Source organism: Sceloporus occidentalis, unplaced genomic scaffold (genome assembly GCF_023333645.1).
Source record: "Sceloporus occidentalis isolate IW3139 unplaced genomic scaffold, rSceOcc1.0.p SCAF_5, whole genome shotgun sequence".
NCBI lineage: Eukaryota > Metazoa > Chordata > Lepidosauria > Squamata > Phrynosomatidae > Sceloporus > Sceloporus occidentalis.
The window spans coordinates 133,624,652-133,643,806 of NW_028316985.1; the positions used below are offsets into that span (position 1 = coordinate 133,624,652).

A 19,155-nucleotide genomic window follows, 5' to 3' on the forward strand; every position below is an offset into this window, starting at 1 on the left:
TGCTGAATCCTAGTTTTAAAAAACCCAACACAGTAGATCCTCTTGCAAACCTAAAGACTATCTCAAAATTGTGATTATAGGCAAAAGCTGCCTAATTTTATCAAAGTCTGCCCACTCCTGGCCTTGTAAGAAATACAGATGTGTGCTATGGACAAGTGTATTATGTGGGCTCAATTCTAGATTAAGTCTTGATTCTGGTTCTAGGCATCATGAATGTGATAGCTTTCATTGCCTTCATTAAATGGAACATCTATTTTATGTAAGCATGAACATCTGCATCTCTACAGCAGAGACGGCACTTTTTTAACAAAAGCACAGGCCACTTAAATGATTGATTTAAGTATGACTATTATGAAGGAGTAGCATAAAAAGCGGAAGTGCTTAATATTTTCTCAGAAGAACCTTGAAAGTGCTGGCAACCTTCAACGTGACATCTGTACTCAAATAAAGAATGATAAACGTGGGAAGGAAGTTGCAAACATTATTCCAAGCAGGGAAAAATAGGGAGGGGGGGTCCAGTAATAGTGTGCAATTACAGCTATTCCTGCAGTGCAGTGATAGTGCACTTCCACCATGGCACTACCTTTCTGTGGTGGTGGGACTGTGCTTTTGTGAGGCAGGGGCATCGCTAGTGGGTACACAAAAAGCGGATTACACCTGGTGGAGTGGTACACCCAGTGGGATTAGAGCAGCTGTTGGGCAAGTGAGAAAGGGTGTCACCTCCCTGTCACAGTCACTCAGCAGCCACACAAAACTCTGAATAGGCTATCTGGAGGCCTCAGCACCATCCCCCAGTAGCTGCTGCTGCTGCTGCTAGGGGATGGTGCTTTCCATTTAGGGCCTATGCAGCCACTCAAGACCCTAAATAGGACATCCAGAGGCTTCAGCACTGCCCTGCAGAAGCAGCTGCTGCTTCAGGACAGTGCCTCGTGTTTAGGGTCTGGTATGGCTGTTCACCTGAGCAGCCACATCAGAAGGCACGCCCCCTCCCCCAGTAGCAGTCTGACTTGGCAGTGGGCGGGTAGCTGGGGGGGGGGGGGGCAGGCTACCAGCCCCATGCCACTCCTCTGCACCAGGAGGCACCAACCACAGTAATGCCATTGCTGTGAGGCAACAAGCTATGTTGACAATAGCAGTGCTGCTGGTAGGCTCTCTGAACAGCAGCATTATTGTGTATGGGAGGTGAGGATTGACACTGGTGCTGGATATCTCAGTACTAACATTGGTACTGCTCAAAAGAAGGCACTCCTATGATTAGACAATCCAAAACAAAACAAGAGAGAGTGCCAGAAGTTGAGACTGCATGTCAGAAGGCATTCAACAAGTTATTGAGGAAGAGCAGAGACAAGTAAGGGTAGTAGACTGGCTAACAACACAACTGGATTCAAGCTGAAAGGACATTCAGCTGTTGATATGCTCAAAGGTGAAAGGAAGATCCAAGGCTATACAACATAGATTATAGGAGCATAGAATATGAGAAGTAAACATTGTAAAACAAGAAATGGAATAAACTCTAGAACACGGCCTCATAGCCCCCAAACCCCACAAATGGAACATATAAACATTGAGGTACTCGTGATGAGTGAACTAAAGTGGACAGGAATGAGATATTGTCAGTCAAATGACTACAGAGTTTTATACAGGAAATGAAAATCTAAGAAAAAATGGGGTGGCATTAGTAGTGAGGTGAGATGTAGCAAAAGAAGTCAAAAGATATAATGCAAAGTTCGACCAAATAATATCAATTAAGACTTCAGGGAAAACTCATTAATGTAACCATAATCCAAATTTATGCTCCAACACCAAAGGAAGAAGAAGAAATTGAAAGATTCATTTTAAGCACATTCTGTAGGCAACCAAAAAGGCAACTGTAGAAATGAACATCACCAATGTAGAAATCACTAAGGTTAGTGTCATGACTAGGAACAGAAGACAGAAAAACCAAATTATCTCTCCAAAAAACAAGTCCAAGAGCAATGGTGGCACTGACCATGAACTGCTAATATCAAAGGTTAAATTAAGCTGAAGAGTACCAAATTGATAATTGTACCAAAATACAACCTTAAGAACATTTCCATAAGATTTAAAGACAAGGTAAAAACCCAGTGACATCAATAGGGTTGGTGTCACCCCAGCATAGGGTTATAGCCTAAGTATATAATATTCTCATCTGTCTTCCTTCTGCTTGATAGATAAATTGTTACAGTTGACTAGTTTTCCAAATTGCATTGGACATAAATCTTTTACCTCAGCAGTGCTCTCCATAGTTACTCTAAACATCTGACCTTCTTCATCAGTAGGTGTAGGTATCAATAGTTTCTCAATTTTGTAGAAATCAAATAAAATGTCCTCCCTTTTCAAAGCGAACTGCTTTTTTTTCTCCTAGTGGAAATTAGCTAATGGTCCTTAATTTCCTGTTTGATTAATTATTTCCTTTCAAAATTCCATTCAAAATGTTGTTTCCTGCCTAAGAATCAGCATATTTAGATGACATTTGGAAATGTCAAAAATTTCAACTCAGTTTTTTGGTACTGATAATTTTGATAGTTTAATACTTCCTTTCAGGCTATGTACAATAGGCATTTTTTAAAAAATACTGCACAATACTGTTCAAGAAGCAAAAAAATCCTCAAAGGTAGTATAATGATCCTATGATTGGAAAATGATGGCCATTCAGACTGTGCTAAACTACAATACCCATAATCCCTGAACCCCTGGCTGGCACTAATCAAATTTGGGAGTCCAATATAATCTGGAAAGTTGCATGAAAGAAAAAATAATAATTTAAGATTATTTCCAAGAGAATGTGCCTATACTACAGTAAACATCAGTTCTGTGAAATTTTATGCTACACTCTTAAGGATTACTCTTTTGGTTTTCACTTACTAATGAATAAATCAAAAATGGTTTTGGGACATGCAGAAATTATTGTATCATTAATTAAACTTTTCTCCAGCTCTGCTGGATCACAATTTGGAAGCAAGTGGCACTGAAAAGCCTCTTTCACAGATTACATGGGTGGAGTGGGGTCATAGATTGCTGTTCTGAAAACCAGGAAAATTGTGCCAGTTAACTAATCTCAGCTATACCTTCTGTGCTTGTTACAAATTTTGGTACCTATATGTTTTCACCCATGAAGCTAACAGAGGCTCTGAAATGAACATTTTAATTTAGATGAAGAAGGCAAAGGTAAGTGTTAAAAATTGCTCCCAAGAGGAACCATATTAGGATGCTTGTTAGTTTCCTTGATGCCCCTCTCCCAGCTGATCATAGATCTCCTTTATTAGTTTGGTTATAAGAATGCCACAGTAATATGAACCTGCCTCATGTTCATGATTAACATGGTTATGATGAACACAGATCAAGAAAGACTTTCAAGGTACACTAGCCATGGTAATACAGTGGGCCCTTGGTGTATGGGGTTTGGTTCCAGGACCCACCATGGATACTAAAAATCTGTAGATGTGCAAATCCCATTATATGCAATGGTGTCCCTTTTATATAAAATTTCAAAATCAAGTTTTGCTTTTGGGAATTTAAAAAAATATATATATGGATGGTGTGGATGGTTGAATCTGTGGATGTGGAATCTGTGGATAATGAGGGCCAACTCTACTTCTACACAAATATACACACATTCTATTACCAATTAAAATGAACTTTGCTTCCTCCCAATGGATAGGAGAATGCCTGTGCATAGCCAGGGGCCCAAAATATTGGTTTAGCTTGGTAGCCATATCAGTACTTCTGTCTCCTTCTTAGAGCACTTCAGCAGGCATGGAGTGCTTGGAAAGAGGCAATTCTCTCTCATTTATGCAGTGTACATACAAGCTAAGAAAGAAGTGCCTCTTGGGTGCAGATCAGAATCCTGCTATTTCCATACTTGCCATGGAAATGAGATCTCCAGGGTAGTAATACGTATGTGCGCTGCTGGGTATCTTGCTTAGAAGACAACTAGCCTCTGGCAAACAGATTTGTGGATGCCTGCAGCAGACATATATAATTCATTGTATCATGACTGGATCCAATAAAATGTCAACAAAGATTGTATAGTATTCCCTTATTAAATCATCCCAACCAGGAAACAGATTGTTTTTCAATTTCACAATTGCTTTTTAAATTTAATTTTTAGTAATTTGGCCTTCATTATAGGACCAAGCACCAAGCGATGGAAGTAAACATACTTTTGAATAATTACAATATTCCTATCTAGGGAAACAGTTTTCTATATCAAACTATGTCTGAATTCACTTATCTTTTCTTGTGCAAAGCTGGATCACTCTAAAATCACATACCAAACATATCATACCAAGCAAATGTAACTTTTATGGCCAAAGTAAAAGAATATTTTATTTTTCCTGTCAGATCAGAGAGCAATTTATATATAAGCAGGAAAGTCTGTTAGTTCTCTCCAACTCTTTTAAAAGGCCAGGAGAAAGGCAGCATTTATTGCCAAAATATTAATAGAGAGCTATGCAGTACTTACACTGCAACCCAGTTTTCCCTTTTATGTCCAACATAGACTCAGGCAAAATATTTTGATAAATTGGGCCATGTAGGCTGCAAATGGTATTAGCATCTCACTAGTACTCCTTGGTTTGCATCAATCACATCTACGGTATATACTCTTCTATAAGTTTAAAAATTTATGCCAAAAATTGACCCCAAAATTCCAGGTCGACTTATTTAGTATGGTAATGTGATATCAGCTTTTTCAGATTTCCTTATGCAGTCGACAAAGGAGTTTATCCCTCTCTTGCACCAAGCAAAAAGAGTTCTGAGTGATTAATTGCTGTTAGACAAACAGAGTCCCTCTTCTGCCCGCACTGGCCCCCATTGTCAGGGTGAAGGCTGAAACCAAAGGTGAAACAAATGATGAAGCAAAAACCCTCAATTAGAATCTCTCTTGCTGTACGCACATATATACACACTGAAGGAGCCTCCAAGTTTTATCCTCAATTTATCCACAGGCCATGGCAAAATCCATAATTTTGGCCCCAAAACCTTCTCTCAATTTATACATGAGGTTGACTTATAGTTGAGTATATATGGTAAGGTAAATACTAATTGTGTTATGCATCTGTACTTGGACTCATAGCAATTTTTCCTTACTGTCTGGTATGTTGTAACAGATTGCCAAACTACTTTGAAAGAGTCTGATTGGTTGTATGGACTCCATTAATCATATGTAGGTACTTATTATCAGGTAATCAAGTCTATGTATCTCTCACATTCATTAATAAGGATATTTAAGAACTTTATTATGCTGCAAACATACTCTTCTTTGCTCAACAAAATAACTCGAAATCTGATTATAGATTATAATTTCTGTGAGACCTGAAAGTAGGCTTGCCAAGCATCCCTCATTATAAGGGATGTCCCTTATTTGGGGTCTAGAAAGCTTGTTCTCTCTAGGATAGGCAGGTTCATCATTATAAGGAATGTTCCCTATTCAAGGGGCTGAAAAGCTTTACCTTTTATACAGAGTGAACAAGATGCCAAAAATTTTGGGATGTGGGGCTACATAAAGACAGAAACATGTTCATCATATAATTTATGAACATGGCCAATATAATAATAATAATAATAATAATAATAATAATAACAACAACAACAACAACAACAACAACTTTATTTATATACCCCCTTTCTGCAGTGATCAAAGCGGTTCACAAGACCATCAAATACAATTGCACAATACATCAAATACAAAATAAGTAAAACCGCAAGTACATATATAATTAAACAAGCATCCTTAAAATCTCAAATAAGAACATTAATAACATCTGTCAGTCATAAAGAGCATCTTTCAACAAGGAATAATTTCTACAGAGAGTCAGAAGGATATGCTGACCGGAAAAGATGGGTCTTTAAGGCTTTCTTAAAGGCATCTAAAGAGGAACTAAGCCTTATCTCCTCCGGGAGCTTGTTCCAGTATGTGGGAGCTGCAGATGAAAATGCTTTTTGGCGAGTTGATGCCAGTCTCGTCTTAGGATATTCAAGTAAGCATTTCCCAGTAGTTCTGAGAGTGCAGGGCGGATTGTATGGGGAGAGGCGTTCCCTCAAGTAACACAGGCCCAAGCCCTGTAGGGCTTTATAGGTGAGAACCAACACTTTGTATTGAGCCCGGAAGCTAATAGGCAGCCAGTGGAGAGATCTTAATACCGGTGTTATATGATCTGATCTAGAAGTTCCGCCAACCAATCTGGCTGCAGCATTTTGAACTAACTGAAGCTTCCGAACCTGGTACAAAGGTAGCCCCATGTAGAGCGCATTACAGAAATCTAATCGAGAGGTTACCAGTGCATGTACTACTGTTTCAAGGTCCTTTCGGTCGAGGCAGGGTCGCAGTTGGCGTATCAGCTGAAGCTGGTACCAAGCACTCTTGGCCATCGCATCTACTTGATATAATACTGTAGAAATGAGTCCAAGAGTACTCCTAAACTGCAAACTTTGTCCTTTAGGGGAAGCGTGACCCCATCCAGGACTGGATGACAAATTTCCCTGTCTGGACTTGGGGTACCTATCACGAGTACCTCTGTTTTCTCTGGATTCAGCTTGAGTTTGTTTTCCCTCATCCAGCCCATTACTGACTCCAGGCAGGCATCCAGAGGAGAGGTGCCGTCCTTAGTCACTGTGTCAGTCGGAGACGTGGAGAAATAGATCTGGGTGTCATCAGCGTACTGATAACACCGAGCTCCATGCTTCCAGATGATCTCTTCCAGCAGTTTCATGTAAATGTTAAATAGCATGGGGGACAGAATGGCACCTTGAGGGATGCCCGATGTTAGCTCTCTTTTACGAGAGCTGCTGTTTCCCAGCCTCACCATCTGGAATCTTCCCGAGAGGTAGGAACGGAGCCACTGGAGCGCAGTGCCCCGATACCCAACTCTCTCAGGCGTTCCAGAAGGATACCATTGTCGATGGTATCGAAAGCCGCTGAGATGTCCAAGAGCACCAGCAGGGACACGCTACCCCGTCGATACTCAGACGGAGATCATCGACTAAGGAGACCAATGTTAATTTTACAAAGAAATATATGGCTAAATTAGCTGAAATCAACATTTTTGTTTGGTTTTTAAACAGAGCACAAATATGTTAAAGCACAAAAGCACAAACATGTTAGAGCACAAATTTGCTCCTTCTTTATTTTGAACTTGCATGGCATGAATTTTTTACTGTCTTTTCTTGCTATTTTGAAAACCTGACAACACTATCTGAATGTGACATAGAAATTCATCGTAGTCCATTGCGCATATATAAATTTTCTTCTCTGACATAGCTTCTGAAGTAGTTTTCTAGGTTACCATAACATTACCTTCACAACAGTACCTAGACAAAGTCAACATTATCCCTTTCCAGTAGCCAGTAAATTATATACTCTTATAGGACACCATCTATTTTACACACCAGCTAAGTACAAACACACTGGCTTGGGCAGTTTCAAGCATTTCCTTAAGTACTAAGGAATGTTCATGCTTACTGTCTTCATAATATTAATACATTACCTTTCTCAAAACAGCAACAAAAAAACCTGCACTACAGCAAAAACATAGGACTTTTAAGCACGTTCAAAAAATTAAACATGTTTTTCTTTGACCAGCCTATAATTTTCCCTCTTCAGCATACACAACATATTTTCTGTAACCTCTTGAAACTGACTGAGACCAAACTAACCTTTTGTATAAGGGAAACCACCAAGAAGGCCTTTCCCTTGTGTCTTCACAAAATATGCCTGTGAGGTCACAGACATATGAGAGAATACCTCCCCCAACCAAAGCTATCCAAAGGCAGTTTCACATGGGGAGATATGTTTTTTCCAGGCAGCCTAAAAGAAGAGAAAATACAACTGACTAGACCTAGGAGCAATCAAAGTGCTCTATATTTTATCCTGTTATTTCTTAAGGTTTATTGTTAGATTTGCTGGCATGCAGAGCTTTTAAAAACATAGCTATCATGTTCCACTATACCTGGATTAGAAAGACACAGCATATAGTCTTCCAGGTGTGAGGTTGTTAGATGCTGTCCTTTCTGGCTGCCTGTGAAATTGGCAACTCATCCTACAAGCCTGTTTTTAAATCCTGCTAACTAATGTGAGTTGTTAAGCTGACATAGTTTACAACAAATCATGGTGCTGAAGTAACACTGTTTATTAGATTTGTTGGGGAGAGAAATATGCAGTGCTGTGGAGTGGACTCTGGAAGGAACCATCCATTATTTAAGGAACAACAGATTAAGAAATGCAGCCAAATGATAAACAGCTAGTGAAAAGGAGAATTTTGAGAAATAGTATTTTCATGATTAAACATTCTGAAGGTTTTTAAGATTGATCTTTTCCTCCCTCTCCCTCTCTCTCTGTATGATTATTTTAATGGAATGTACCAACTCTTATCAAAGAGAGAGTGGAAGTACACACTACAAAACAAACACTGAGTACCTTCATAATCCTGATGGAGAAGGGGGGAAGTGCATAGCTTTTCTTTTATCAGCTTATTCAGGATGTCCGTGCTTCCTTAGTTCAGAATGTGAACCTTGCTGACTTGTTATCCTTGTGTTAAATTAAGTGCTAGCATTATAACTTTTCAATTCTTTTCTGGCTTGGATGTTTTAATCCGCCATGTGAACCATCCTAGGATAAATGTTATGAAGGGTGGTAGGTAGAAGGCAGTAGGAAATTAGGAAGGCCACACTATAGATAGATAGACTCAATTAAGGAAGCCATGGTCCTGAATTGGAGCTGTTAATGATGGATGACTTGGAAGTCTCATATTCATAGTCTCTCACTTCATAGGGAAAATCCTATTAAATTCACAGGGTTGCCACAATTCGATACATGACTTCAGGACACACACACACACACACACACACACACACACGGTTTGCTCTAGTGACCAGAGTCCAGTCCTTGTTAGTCCATATGGCTAAGAAGGACTGACAGTTGGTCCTACTGATTTGCAGCTTTGACTTTGCAGATTTGATTATTTGCCGTTTTGGTTAATATTTTCTCTCTAGGAATCTCTAGGTCCTCCAGTGCAACTCTGCCAGAAGTTGACCATAGAATTGTGCTGGAGAACCTAGAAGTTCCTAAAGAAAACATTTCTCATATGCAAATAGAACAATGGATTAAAAACTAGAGGAAAAGGAATGTAGAAAAGAAAAAGTACACACAGTTCGAACAAGTAATTCAGAAAGGAAGAGAATTGGAAGAAAATGAGAACATAAAAGGAATCACTAGTGAAATCTATAAAATGTTGATCGAGAATAAAGGAGGGAAAATAAAATAAAATATTTTGAAGGGATTATGGGAAGAAGAACTAGGATGTAAAATAAATGATAAGGAATGGGATAGAATTTGGGAACAAAGACATTTGAAAAATTTATCAGTTCAGATAAAAGAAAATTATTATAAATTGATTTGGAAATGGTATTTGACTCCGGTGAGACTACATAATATTGATAAGAATAATTCAAAAAATTGTTGGAGAGGCTGTCAAGAAGTAGGGTCATACATGCATATGTGGTGGCAATGTAAGTATGTACAAATTTTTTGGGAAAAAGTGATATTAGAAATAGAAAATGTTATGAATATAAAAATAGAAGACCGAGCATAGTTTTGTTATCATTACAGTTGGCCCTTCTTATACATGGATTTTTTATACACAGATTCAAGCATACACGGTTTGAAAATGTTCAAATACATACATACATACATACATATATTTCAAATATCAAACCTTGATTTTCCATTTTTATTAAGGACACCATTTTGCTCTGCCATTATATTTAATAGGACTTTAGCATACACAGATTATGTTATACACGGGGGATCTTGGAACCAAATCCCAGTGTATAACAAGGGTCCACTGTATATAATTTAGAGAAATGGAAAAAAGAAGAAAAAGATTTGGTAACAAGTTTGCCTACAGCAGTGAGATTAACTGTAGCAAGGTGTTGGAAAACAAAAATAAATGTAGAAGTGGAGGATTGGTATAAAGAGGTATGGAAATTAGCTATTAATGATAAATTAACATGTAAATTGAAAGTAAAAAAAGGACAATGGAAAAGAAATGATTTTGAGGGGATTTGGAAAGAATTTATTGAGAAAGCATTGAAAAAAGAAGATGGAAGATTACCTCCACAAGATGAACTGAAATTCTGGATGGAATATAAAGATGGAAATGGCTCCGGGGAAGGGGGGCACTGAGGGGAAATATAAAATAACTTGTTAAATGTAATAGAATGTAATAGAATGTAGGAATATATTCATATTTAGAAATATTATATGTATTGTATATATTAAGAATATTAATTAAGAAAAAAATTAAAAAGAGAGAAAACACTTCTCTATGCATTTGTAGGTCCTCCAGCATGATCTGCAGATGTTGACCACAGAGTTGCATAGGAGGACATGAAGATTCCTAGAGAGGTGATCTCTGGTAAAAAGAATAGTGCTTTTTTTATTTGTGGTTTTTCCTTCACTCCTAACCCCAGCAAATGTGGAAAGACCACTGTACAAGTCCATAAGTGGAGATATTACCACCTTTTTCAGAGGAAGCCTTTTGTGTTTGTCAACTAGAAGATCAACTCAATAGTGTAGAAAGTCACTGTCTACAAAAGCTTGCTCTCATTGTGTGAGAGTTAATGTAGCCATTGCTTTAGAATGCTAATAATTTTCATTGTTTTTATTATATTGTATAGCAGGTATTTGTGACCAATAATTTTAGATATCATTATTTTATGATTTTAACTGTTTTTATGTTAGACTATTGGCTACTCTGAGGTGTTTGAGGAAGGTGTGGTATAAATCATCTATGTAGTTTAAAATATATATTGTTGATTTTTAAAATTTCACCCTGTCCAAAGTAATTTTGCTACTATGCTGTTTAAAAGTGCATCAAATCAATTACTCAGTTAAATAAATATCAATCTATCATCAAGTTGATGGTAATTCATTGTTTCTAACATCACATAATGATCCATCCGTAGAATGCAATTTTCAAAACTCTGTGCAGTTTAATACATACGATCAGCCAACATGATACTGTAAAAAAAAACAAAAAACCTGAGAAGCGGAGTTATTGTTGTTGTTATTGTTATTATTACATTTATTTATATAGCGCCATAGGCTTTACATAGCCCCTTACAAAGGAGTTAAACAATCCAAAATAAAAACAAAGCCTGCCTACTATAACAAGGTTAAAATAATACTATAAAATGTAAATTAATACAAATAATATGGACATAAACCCATAGTTAAAATACTGCTACATTGTACAAAACAGAGCTCTCCAATTTATCTTTAAATTTGAAAACTTGCAAGATAAGAAAGTTGCAGGATAAGAAAGTTAATACTTAGGATCTTGGGGTCCAGCTATGACCTAATCTGTATCCAGATGAATAATGTGTAAAGACATTAACCACATCAGAGATGGATAAACAGAACCAAAGTATTACTTTGTAATACTTTTAGAGTCAAATACAAACTTTTGAAGACAGGGAACAGACTAAACAACATAAAGGGATTAGGAAACGAGTGATTCTAGCTTTATTAATTTCAGATCAGTGTCTTAGCCTTTTTGATCTGGTTCTCAATCTCTTCATTTGACAGTTTTGTTCCTTTTAGGCAAAAAGGTGGCTTTGATTCTACTAAGCAGACAAATGTTTTGCACACTGTTCATGATAAATTGAAATGGCATTCCAACATAAATAGGATGAAGAAGGAGTTACATTTTTAAATAAAAGAGCTGTCAGCTCTTCTACAGGAAGCACAAGATATTCACAAGGGTGTCAACGTGTCAAATGTGCACACCTTGAGCTGAGATTTTGGTTGTACTGGAGCCAACTGACATTACGGAATCCTCCCACAGATAATTAATGTTTTTATAAATGTCTCTTCTTTCTCAACAATTCCTGAGTAATAGAAGGTGATTTTAAAAAGCTTATGGCAGTTATGCCTTATTTATCAACTGTTTTCGTACACCCTTAGCACTACAAGTATTTTTCCTTGGAAAAAAAGCCTAGATGGCATGTGGTGTGTGTGTGTTAGTGAGTGCATCTGTGAATAAACTACATTTTATTCATGCTGTAATAACATCACATTGATCTATTCAACCTATATGTTTGATCTGGTGATTTGGTTTTGTTTGCACAAAACTAAGTATAGAAAGTAAAAGAAGCAAATGTAACATGACAGAGAGACCAAATTTACTCTTTACATGAGTATGCTGTATATGAATATAGAATTATAGAATCATAGAGTTGGAAGAGACCACAAGTACCATCCAGTTCTAACCCTTGCCATGCAGGAACTCTCAACCAAAGCATCCCCAACAGATGGCCATCCAGCCTCTGTTTAAAGACCTCTAAGGAAGAAGACTACACCACACACCGAGGGAGTGTGTTCCACTGTTGAACAGCCCTTACTGTCAGGAAGTTCCTCCTAATGTTGAGGTGGAATCTCTTTTCCTGTAACTTGCATCCATTATTCTGGGACCTGTTTTCTGGAGCAGCAGAAAACAAGCTTGCTCCCTCCTCAATATGGCATCCCTTCAAATATTTAAACAGGGCTATCATATCACCTCTTAACCTTCTCTTCTCCAGGCTAAACACCCCCAGCTCCCTAAGTCATTCCTCAGAGGGCATAGTTTTCAGACCTCTACCATTTTAGTCACCCTCCTTTCGACACGCTCCAATTTTGAGCAGAACTCTAAGCTCCAACAGGTAGAGATAATGCAAAGTATCCTAGTCAAATGCCCTCTGGCATATAGTGCCATGACATGTGCCACATGAACCCTTGGGCTCCATATGGACATGCCTTCAAATAAATATGTTGAATTATTTCAAGCATTCAGATATTGACTAATAGACTTAGGGGGATTTATGGCAGGAGGCATCTAGAGGGGAGCTGTTACCTAGGTAAACTATCCATGTGGATCTATCTATATATGAAAGAATATTCATATGTGCTAGGGTATTAATGTGTTAATTTAGCATAACAACTACAAATAGCCTGTTTGCATGTTAATACTTTACACTAGGGGTGGCAAAGGACCGCAGGGCTCTATTTGTTGCTGTCAAAGCCCCTCAGGAGGGCATGGAAACCAGGGGTTCATAAACAATTTTTGCAAAACTTCAAAACCATTCTACAGGATATGGGGCATATTTGTGCAATATTTTACACACACACACACACACACACACACACAGCAAATCTAGGTCAGGAGAGGCCTTTTTTGAAACAGGAAGTGAATTGGAAGTGAACAGCAAACTAGGGAATCCTGGTGGCACAGTAGTTAAATGCCTGCACTGCAGCCACTCCCTAACAAACCACAAAGTTGTAAGTTCAATGCAAGTCAGGAGTTCAGGGTTGACTCAGCCTGGCATTCTTCTGAGGTCGCTAAAATGAGTATCCAGCTTGTTGGGGACAATTAGCTTATACATTGTAAACTGCTTAGAGAGTGTTTAAGTGCACTGATAAGCAGTATAAAAATGCACTTACTATTGCTATTGCTACTTCTGCTCGCTTTCTCCTGTCATAAAAACTTTCTCCTGTATCTAAAATGATACAGGAAGGCTCCAAAACATGGTGTAAATGCCCCCATGCTCCCAATGGGCCATTTGGTGGCCCAAAATAGTATTGTTTGTTTTTTGCAGGACCAGATACTGTGGAGATGTGCAGTCCTCCAAGGTCTCCTGAGGCACTAATGCAGCCCCCTAGGCCTCCACAGTTGCCCACCACTGCTATACACAAACACTGTAGTCCAAAACATAATATAAGTGCATTTAATTTTGACTAATGATAAACAGCAGGCTTCAGATAAAGGACCTTTCACATGACCCTTATCCTGTATATATCAAACCTTAATACTTATTGAGTCTGAAGTCGATTCGTTTCAGTTATGTATGGAACTGAACCTATGCATGAACAAATATTTGAACAGTATGTAGAAAGATCTTGTGGCACCTTTGAGATTAATTGAAAAAAAGAAGTTGGTAGCATGAGCTTTTGGAGACTTTTTCAGGTGCATTTGAGGAAGTAGACTTAAGTCAACAAAAGCTCATGCTGCCAACTTGTTTCTTTCAGTTAGTCTCAAAGGTGCTACAATATCACTTTACATACTGATCCTACAGACAAACATGGCTATATCTTTGAATTCTTCCACTATGGAAATAACAATATTTGAACAAACATAGCATATGTGCTATATGTATTGTAGTGTATGCAGTATGCATTGCAATGAAATAAGCTAAATACAGTTTCATAGCTTAATTGGACCTCATAAAATCATACAGTCTGAGGGGTCAGGCAGACGGGGCAAAAGGAGCAAGCAGGAACCACTCCAGCACTGATTGGTGCAGGACCACGGCAACAGCACAGACCCCAAACTGATCTGGGACACTGCCATGGTCCTGAACAGGATGCTGGCAAAGAGCAGACTTCTCAGCTCCTTTTCTGGCTGGCTTTTCCCAGCTGGGCATGCTCTCCATGGGGCTTCCAGCTGCATTCAGGGTGTGTGTCATCTAAATACCATGCCCCCAATGTTGCTTAAAGCGGCATTAAAGCGGAAGGGACCACAATGGCAATCAGGTCCAACCCCCTGGCATGTAGGAACACACAACTAAAGAGATTATTGCATGGGAGCACAGGTGCAGGTTACATATGGTTTGTATCCATCTCCGACAGATCTTGTTGCACTGCCCATGCCTGGGAAGTGGGCAGTCCATATCCAACCCAGGCTTCTCCTGCAGCTTTTCAAGAATGAGATTTTCTCATTCTTGAAAAGCTGCTGGAGAAGCCCAGGTTGTGTATGGGGTGTTTACTGCCCGGGCACAAGGCAGTATGATAAGATCCATCAGAGATGGATACAAACAGCATGTAACCTGCACATGCAATAATCTCCTGTAGCATTCCTGAAAAATGCCCATCCAGTATGAAGAGTCTGTAATGAGTGGAGGCCAAATGGAGATTAACGGTAACATGCATCTTGGTTTGGGACCTGAAATATTTAAATAACAATTTCAAGATCAATACACACACACACAGAGGGAGAGAGAGAGAAAGAAAGAGAGTTTAAAGTAAAATAGCTTTAAATAAAATAATTGTTAACATGTCTGGCTGCTCTTTTAGATTTATATATGTGAAGGCAAACAGAGATTAAAAAGTGCCAGCTGACTTGCCAACAAAGGAAGTACAGGAAGGTCAAGGAATGTAGGAACTATTTTAACTAATCACTTCAGTGATGCACATATTCTAGGAGCCAATCTCTTATAAAGTCATTCTAAGTTCAAAGCACACATTCAGTATTTGGAAGCTTTGCACGAAGCACTGTCAAGAATTAATCACTTGAGGGGAAAAGTTGAAAAAAAACCAGATACAGTACACTTCCATAAAGAACAATTCTAAAGTTTAGTTAAAACTTAGCTGAAATTTAGTTTAGTGCTACATGAGATATAAGCCCATGCAAAGCATTAGAGTCCCATACTTACAATTCCTTCCATCATCATGCATGACGGGGAGGAAGATTAACCCAGAATTCAGGTTGACATTAACAGATTTTTGGTTTGTAAACAGCATTGGTTGCTAACAGAAACTTTAGTCAGTTGCTAAATAAACCAAGAACAACTACTGAGTGGTTTGCATAGGTTTTTTTTAAATAAAAGATTACTGTACTTTAAAACCACTTCCTGGTTTGCATGTAATGGAAAGTTTGAAATCTGATAAAGCAAAACTGAATTTTGGTCGACTCTTCTTTCTGGTCACATAGGATGAGGTGAGGGGAAGAAGTTATATCAACACATATATTCACTTATTTTGTTGTGAAACACCACTGAAATTATGAATATGTACATACATTTTGGAGGACCTCTCACATTTTGTAGATTTTTTAATGAAAAATTTAAGAGAAAAACAGGGAAAAGTCTAATTAACAAATTGTAAGCTGCTTTAATAGCCTTGGCTAAAAAGCAGGATATAAATAAGTATTATAAGTATAAAAACAGTGTTTGGGGCAAACAATGTGGGAAAATGTTGGGATTTCTTTGCAGAAAAAAATGCAGAAAATTTTTTTTCTTTATTCTCATTGCAGTTAGCCTCTCCTCCCATGGCATGTTTGTTTGTTTTTTGTTTGTTTTGAGACACTCTTTCTCATAAAGGACAAGAATGCATTCTTCTACATTCCTACAAAGGTGTACAAATTCCTCTGCTTGTATATATGATAAATCATGGTTTAACATTTACATGCAAACACTGGCAAGGTGTGCTCATTTAGGTTCTGACCATATGCTATTAAACAAATTATTTATGATGAAAAGTTGCATTTTCTCACCTTAATCCAATTCCTTAACTGTGTACTTTGTATAAACACACCAGAATTCTACAGACAGAACATTATACTCTGGTAATGAATCTTAATTCTTAAGGCCATATTTAATTTGGACATCCCATTGATTCATGAGGACTCTAGTTACAAGAGTGTGTGGCTTTATAGTCTCTAAGAGTGAAGCAGAAAAACTGGCCTTTGCTAAAATTTAAGAAACATTGGCACATTTCTAGAATCACAGCAGATCTGACATTGCTTCTTATTTAATATGCCAGCTGCATGTCTAACAGAAAGGTGCATACAGCCAAGATAAATAACTAACAACTTAGTCCAAATATAAGTGTTCATCCACATTAGATATCTCTCATATAATGAACAGAATGTGAACTTGAAAAACACCAAGAAAAATAAAGTTATTTACAAAAAACCAAGAGACCACACACAGCTTAGTCACATTAAGATGTTCTCTGAACTACTATGAGACCAAAAGCTTGATTCTACAATGCATTTACTTGGAAGAATGATGCAAAATGTTTCATGTTTCAAGTCCTGAGGCACTTAAGATAGCATGTTTTGGAATTCTGGTTCATTTCTATGTGTGAACACAGCCATTGTTTTCACCCTATCAACCACACGGGACTGAACTGATAGCATTGCCTCTTCCTTTCCCTGATTTCTCTCCAGATTTTTTCAGATTCCTAGATTTTGTTTTAGTAATACTACTACTTAGGTATTCAATTGGCAGATTTGGATTAGAACATGTCCTCTCTTGAACTTCAATATAAGACAAAAAGCCCACAATAATTTATAGCTAAGTCTGCACATATTTATTCTTTCCATACCTGGGTCAAAATGCAGCTCACATTAGGATGATGATATCATTCCACAAGAACTATGTTTAAACCTCATGAATAGCCACAAACGTTATTGTGTCTGACTTTCAGTCATAAAGGGAAAAAATTATTTTACAAAGTGTGTATCCAGAGCAACTGTGACTCAGAAGACCAAGGTCAAGCTGTTGGCATAGACAGTGTTTACGTCTATCCAGTTTCTGTTCAGCTACATTTTCATACAACGTCTCCCTCTCCCTCACAACCAGAGTAAATAAATATTTAATTTTATATATATATATATATATATATAGAGAGAGAGAGAGAGAGAGAGAGAGAGAGAGAGAAAATAATGCATTCTTTGTTACATGTTTATACCACACATATGAATTTATTGCTAAACACACATGCACATATAAAAGCAGAAACAAAGTTATCTTATCTATTTTTACTATGAAGTTGAAACACTGTACAGTTGACCCTCTGTATTCACAGCTTCTTTATCCAGAGATTCAACCATCCACAGCTTGAAAATATTCAAGAAAATATAAATTCCAAACAGCAAACTTTGATTTTGCCAACTTCATTAAGTGAAACCATTTTATTATGCCATTGTATTTAATGGGACTTAAGCATGCACAGATTTTGATATCCACAGGGGGTCTTGTAACTAAATCCCAGTGGATACCAAGGGTCCACTATACAGGCATATATCTTTGATATTTGAGGTAAAAATTTTCAGAACCCATCTATCTACTAATAGCTAACCAAAATAATAAAAACCAATTTAAATAATTGAACACACAGACTAACAAACATATGACAGTTTTTCTAGCAGAAACATGTTATTTTCCTCAAATACAGAAAATGACAAGCAACATTAAATTAATGAAGGCTTAGTTTAACTTAGTACATGAAGTCTGTCTGGACTTAAATACATTTATTAAAAAATCTGTTCATGTCATCAGTATTCCAATACAAGTAAGTTATAAAAACACACATTTTACCTAAATATCCCCTCAGGAGCTTGCCCTCCCTCCACCCCAAGCTCATGAGAGAGGAACCATGACTGGCTGATAGTCACCCAGTGAGTTTCACAACCAAGTAAGAATTTAGACCTGGCTTTCCCCAGTCCTAGTCTATCACACTATAACGTACAATGTCACACTGGCATACATGATTCCCTGTATCTATGTACACTCTTGGAAATATTGTGTGCACTCAGAGGTACCCATGTTTTGTCTGTTATCCAACGATTGTAGCATATCCTGTGTATTTTAAATCAACCAGTAGTTCATGACCATTAGAAACAACCAAAAAATTACTCACAGCTTTGGCTTAGCAAGCACAGGTGGTGGTGTTTTTGTGGGTGAAAGCAAGCTACCAGGATGAGGAGATTTGTCAGTTTTGGTGTTGCCATTCATCACCCCATTTACTCCATGGCTGGGATGAACACCATTGGTTTGCTTCTCTGCACAGTTAAGCTGTAGTTGAAGAGCTGCTACACTTGATCGAGTATTGTTCATCTCATGGTTCTCTGAGTGCTTTGAAGGAAGCTCAACAGAACTAATCTCAAAATTTAGAGGTGGAGGTGGGAAGTGGTGAAAGCCATCATCATCCTGCTCTTGCATCAACAATTCTTGGCTGCAGCTTTCAGAGTTGGCTGAAAAGTGAGGGAAGTGGGGGGAAGATAATATAATATTATAGATGGAGACTGTAGACTATAATGGATATTTTAGCTATAATAGATAGTTTGAACTATCTTCACAAATGTAGTATTAGTTCACTGAAGGTGAGGTCACCATTTTAAATTTCTTCTACAACAACTATGCCAAAAGGACTGCCTTACTCAAATTCTCATGAACATTTGAGCTGATGTAACTAATAAATAATAATAATAATAATAATAATAATAATAATAATAATAGGATTTAACTATCTCTGTGAATATTTATTTACTGCTATTGGCCATTATGTAGGCTAAACTAGCTGCCAGTTAAAAACCG

At 37.7% G+C, this 19,155-nt stretch overlaps 1 protein-coding gene across 6 annotated transcripts in view; it reads right to left on the reverse strand.

Annotated features, from left to right (window-relative positions):
• Positions 1–19,155, reverse strand: part of LOC149312848 (palladin-like) — a 288,974-nt gene that overhangs the window by 129,893 nt on the left and 139,926 nt on the right. For all 6 annotated transcript variants that reach the window (XM_089525522.1, XM_089525520.1, XM_089525521.1 and 3 more), the window contains one exon: positions 18,479–18,812. In XM_089525522.1, the coding sequence (XP_089381648.1) occupies positions 18,479–18,812 (334 nt within the window). The remainder of the gene's footprint in view (positions 1–18,478; positions 18,813–19,155) is intronic.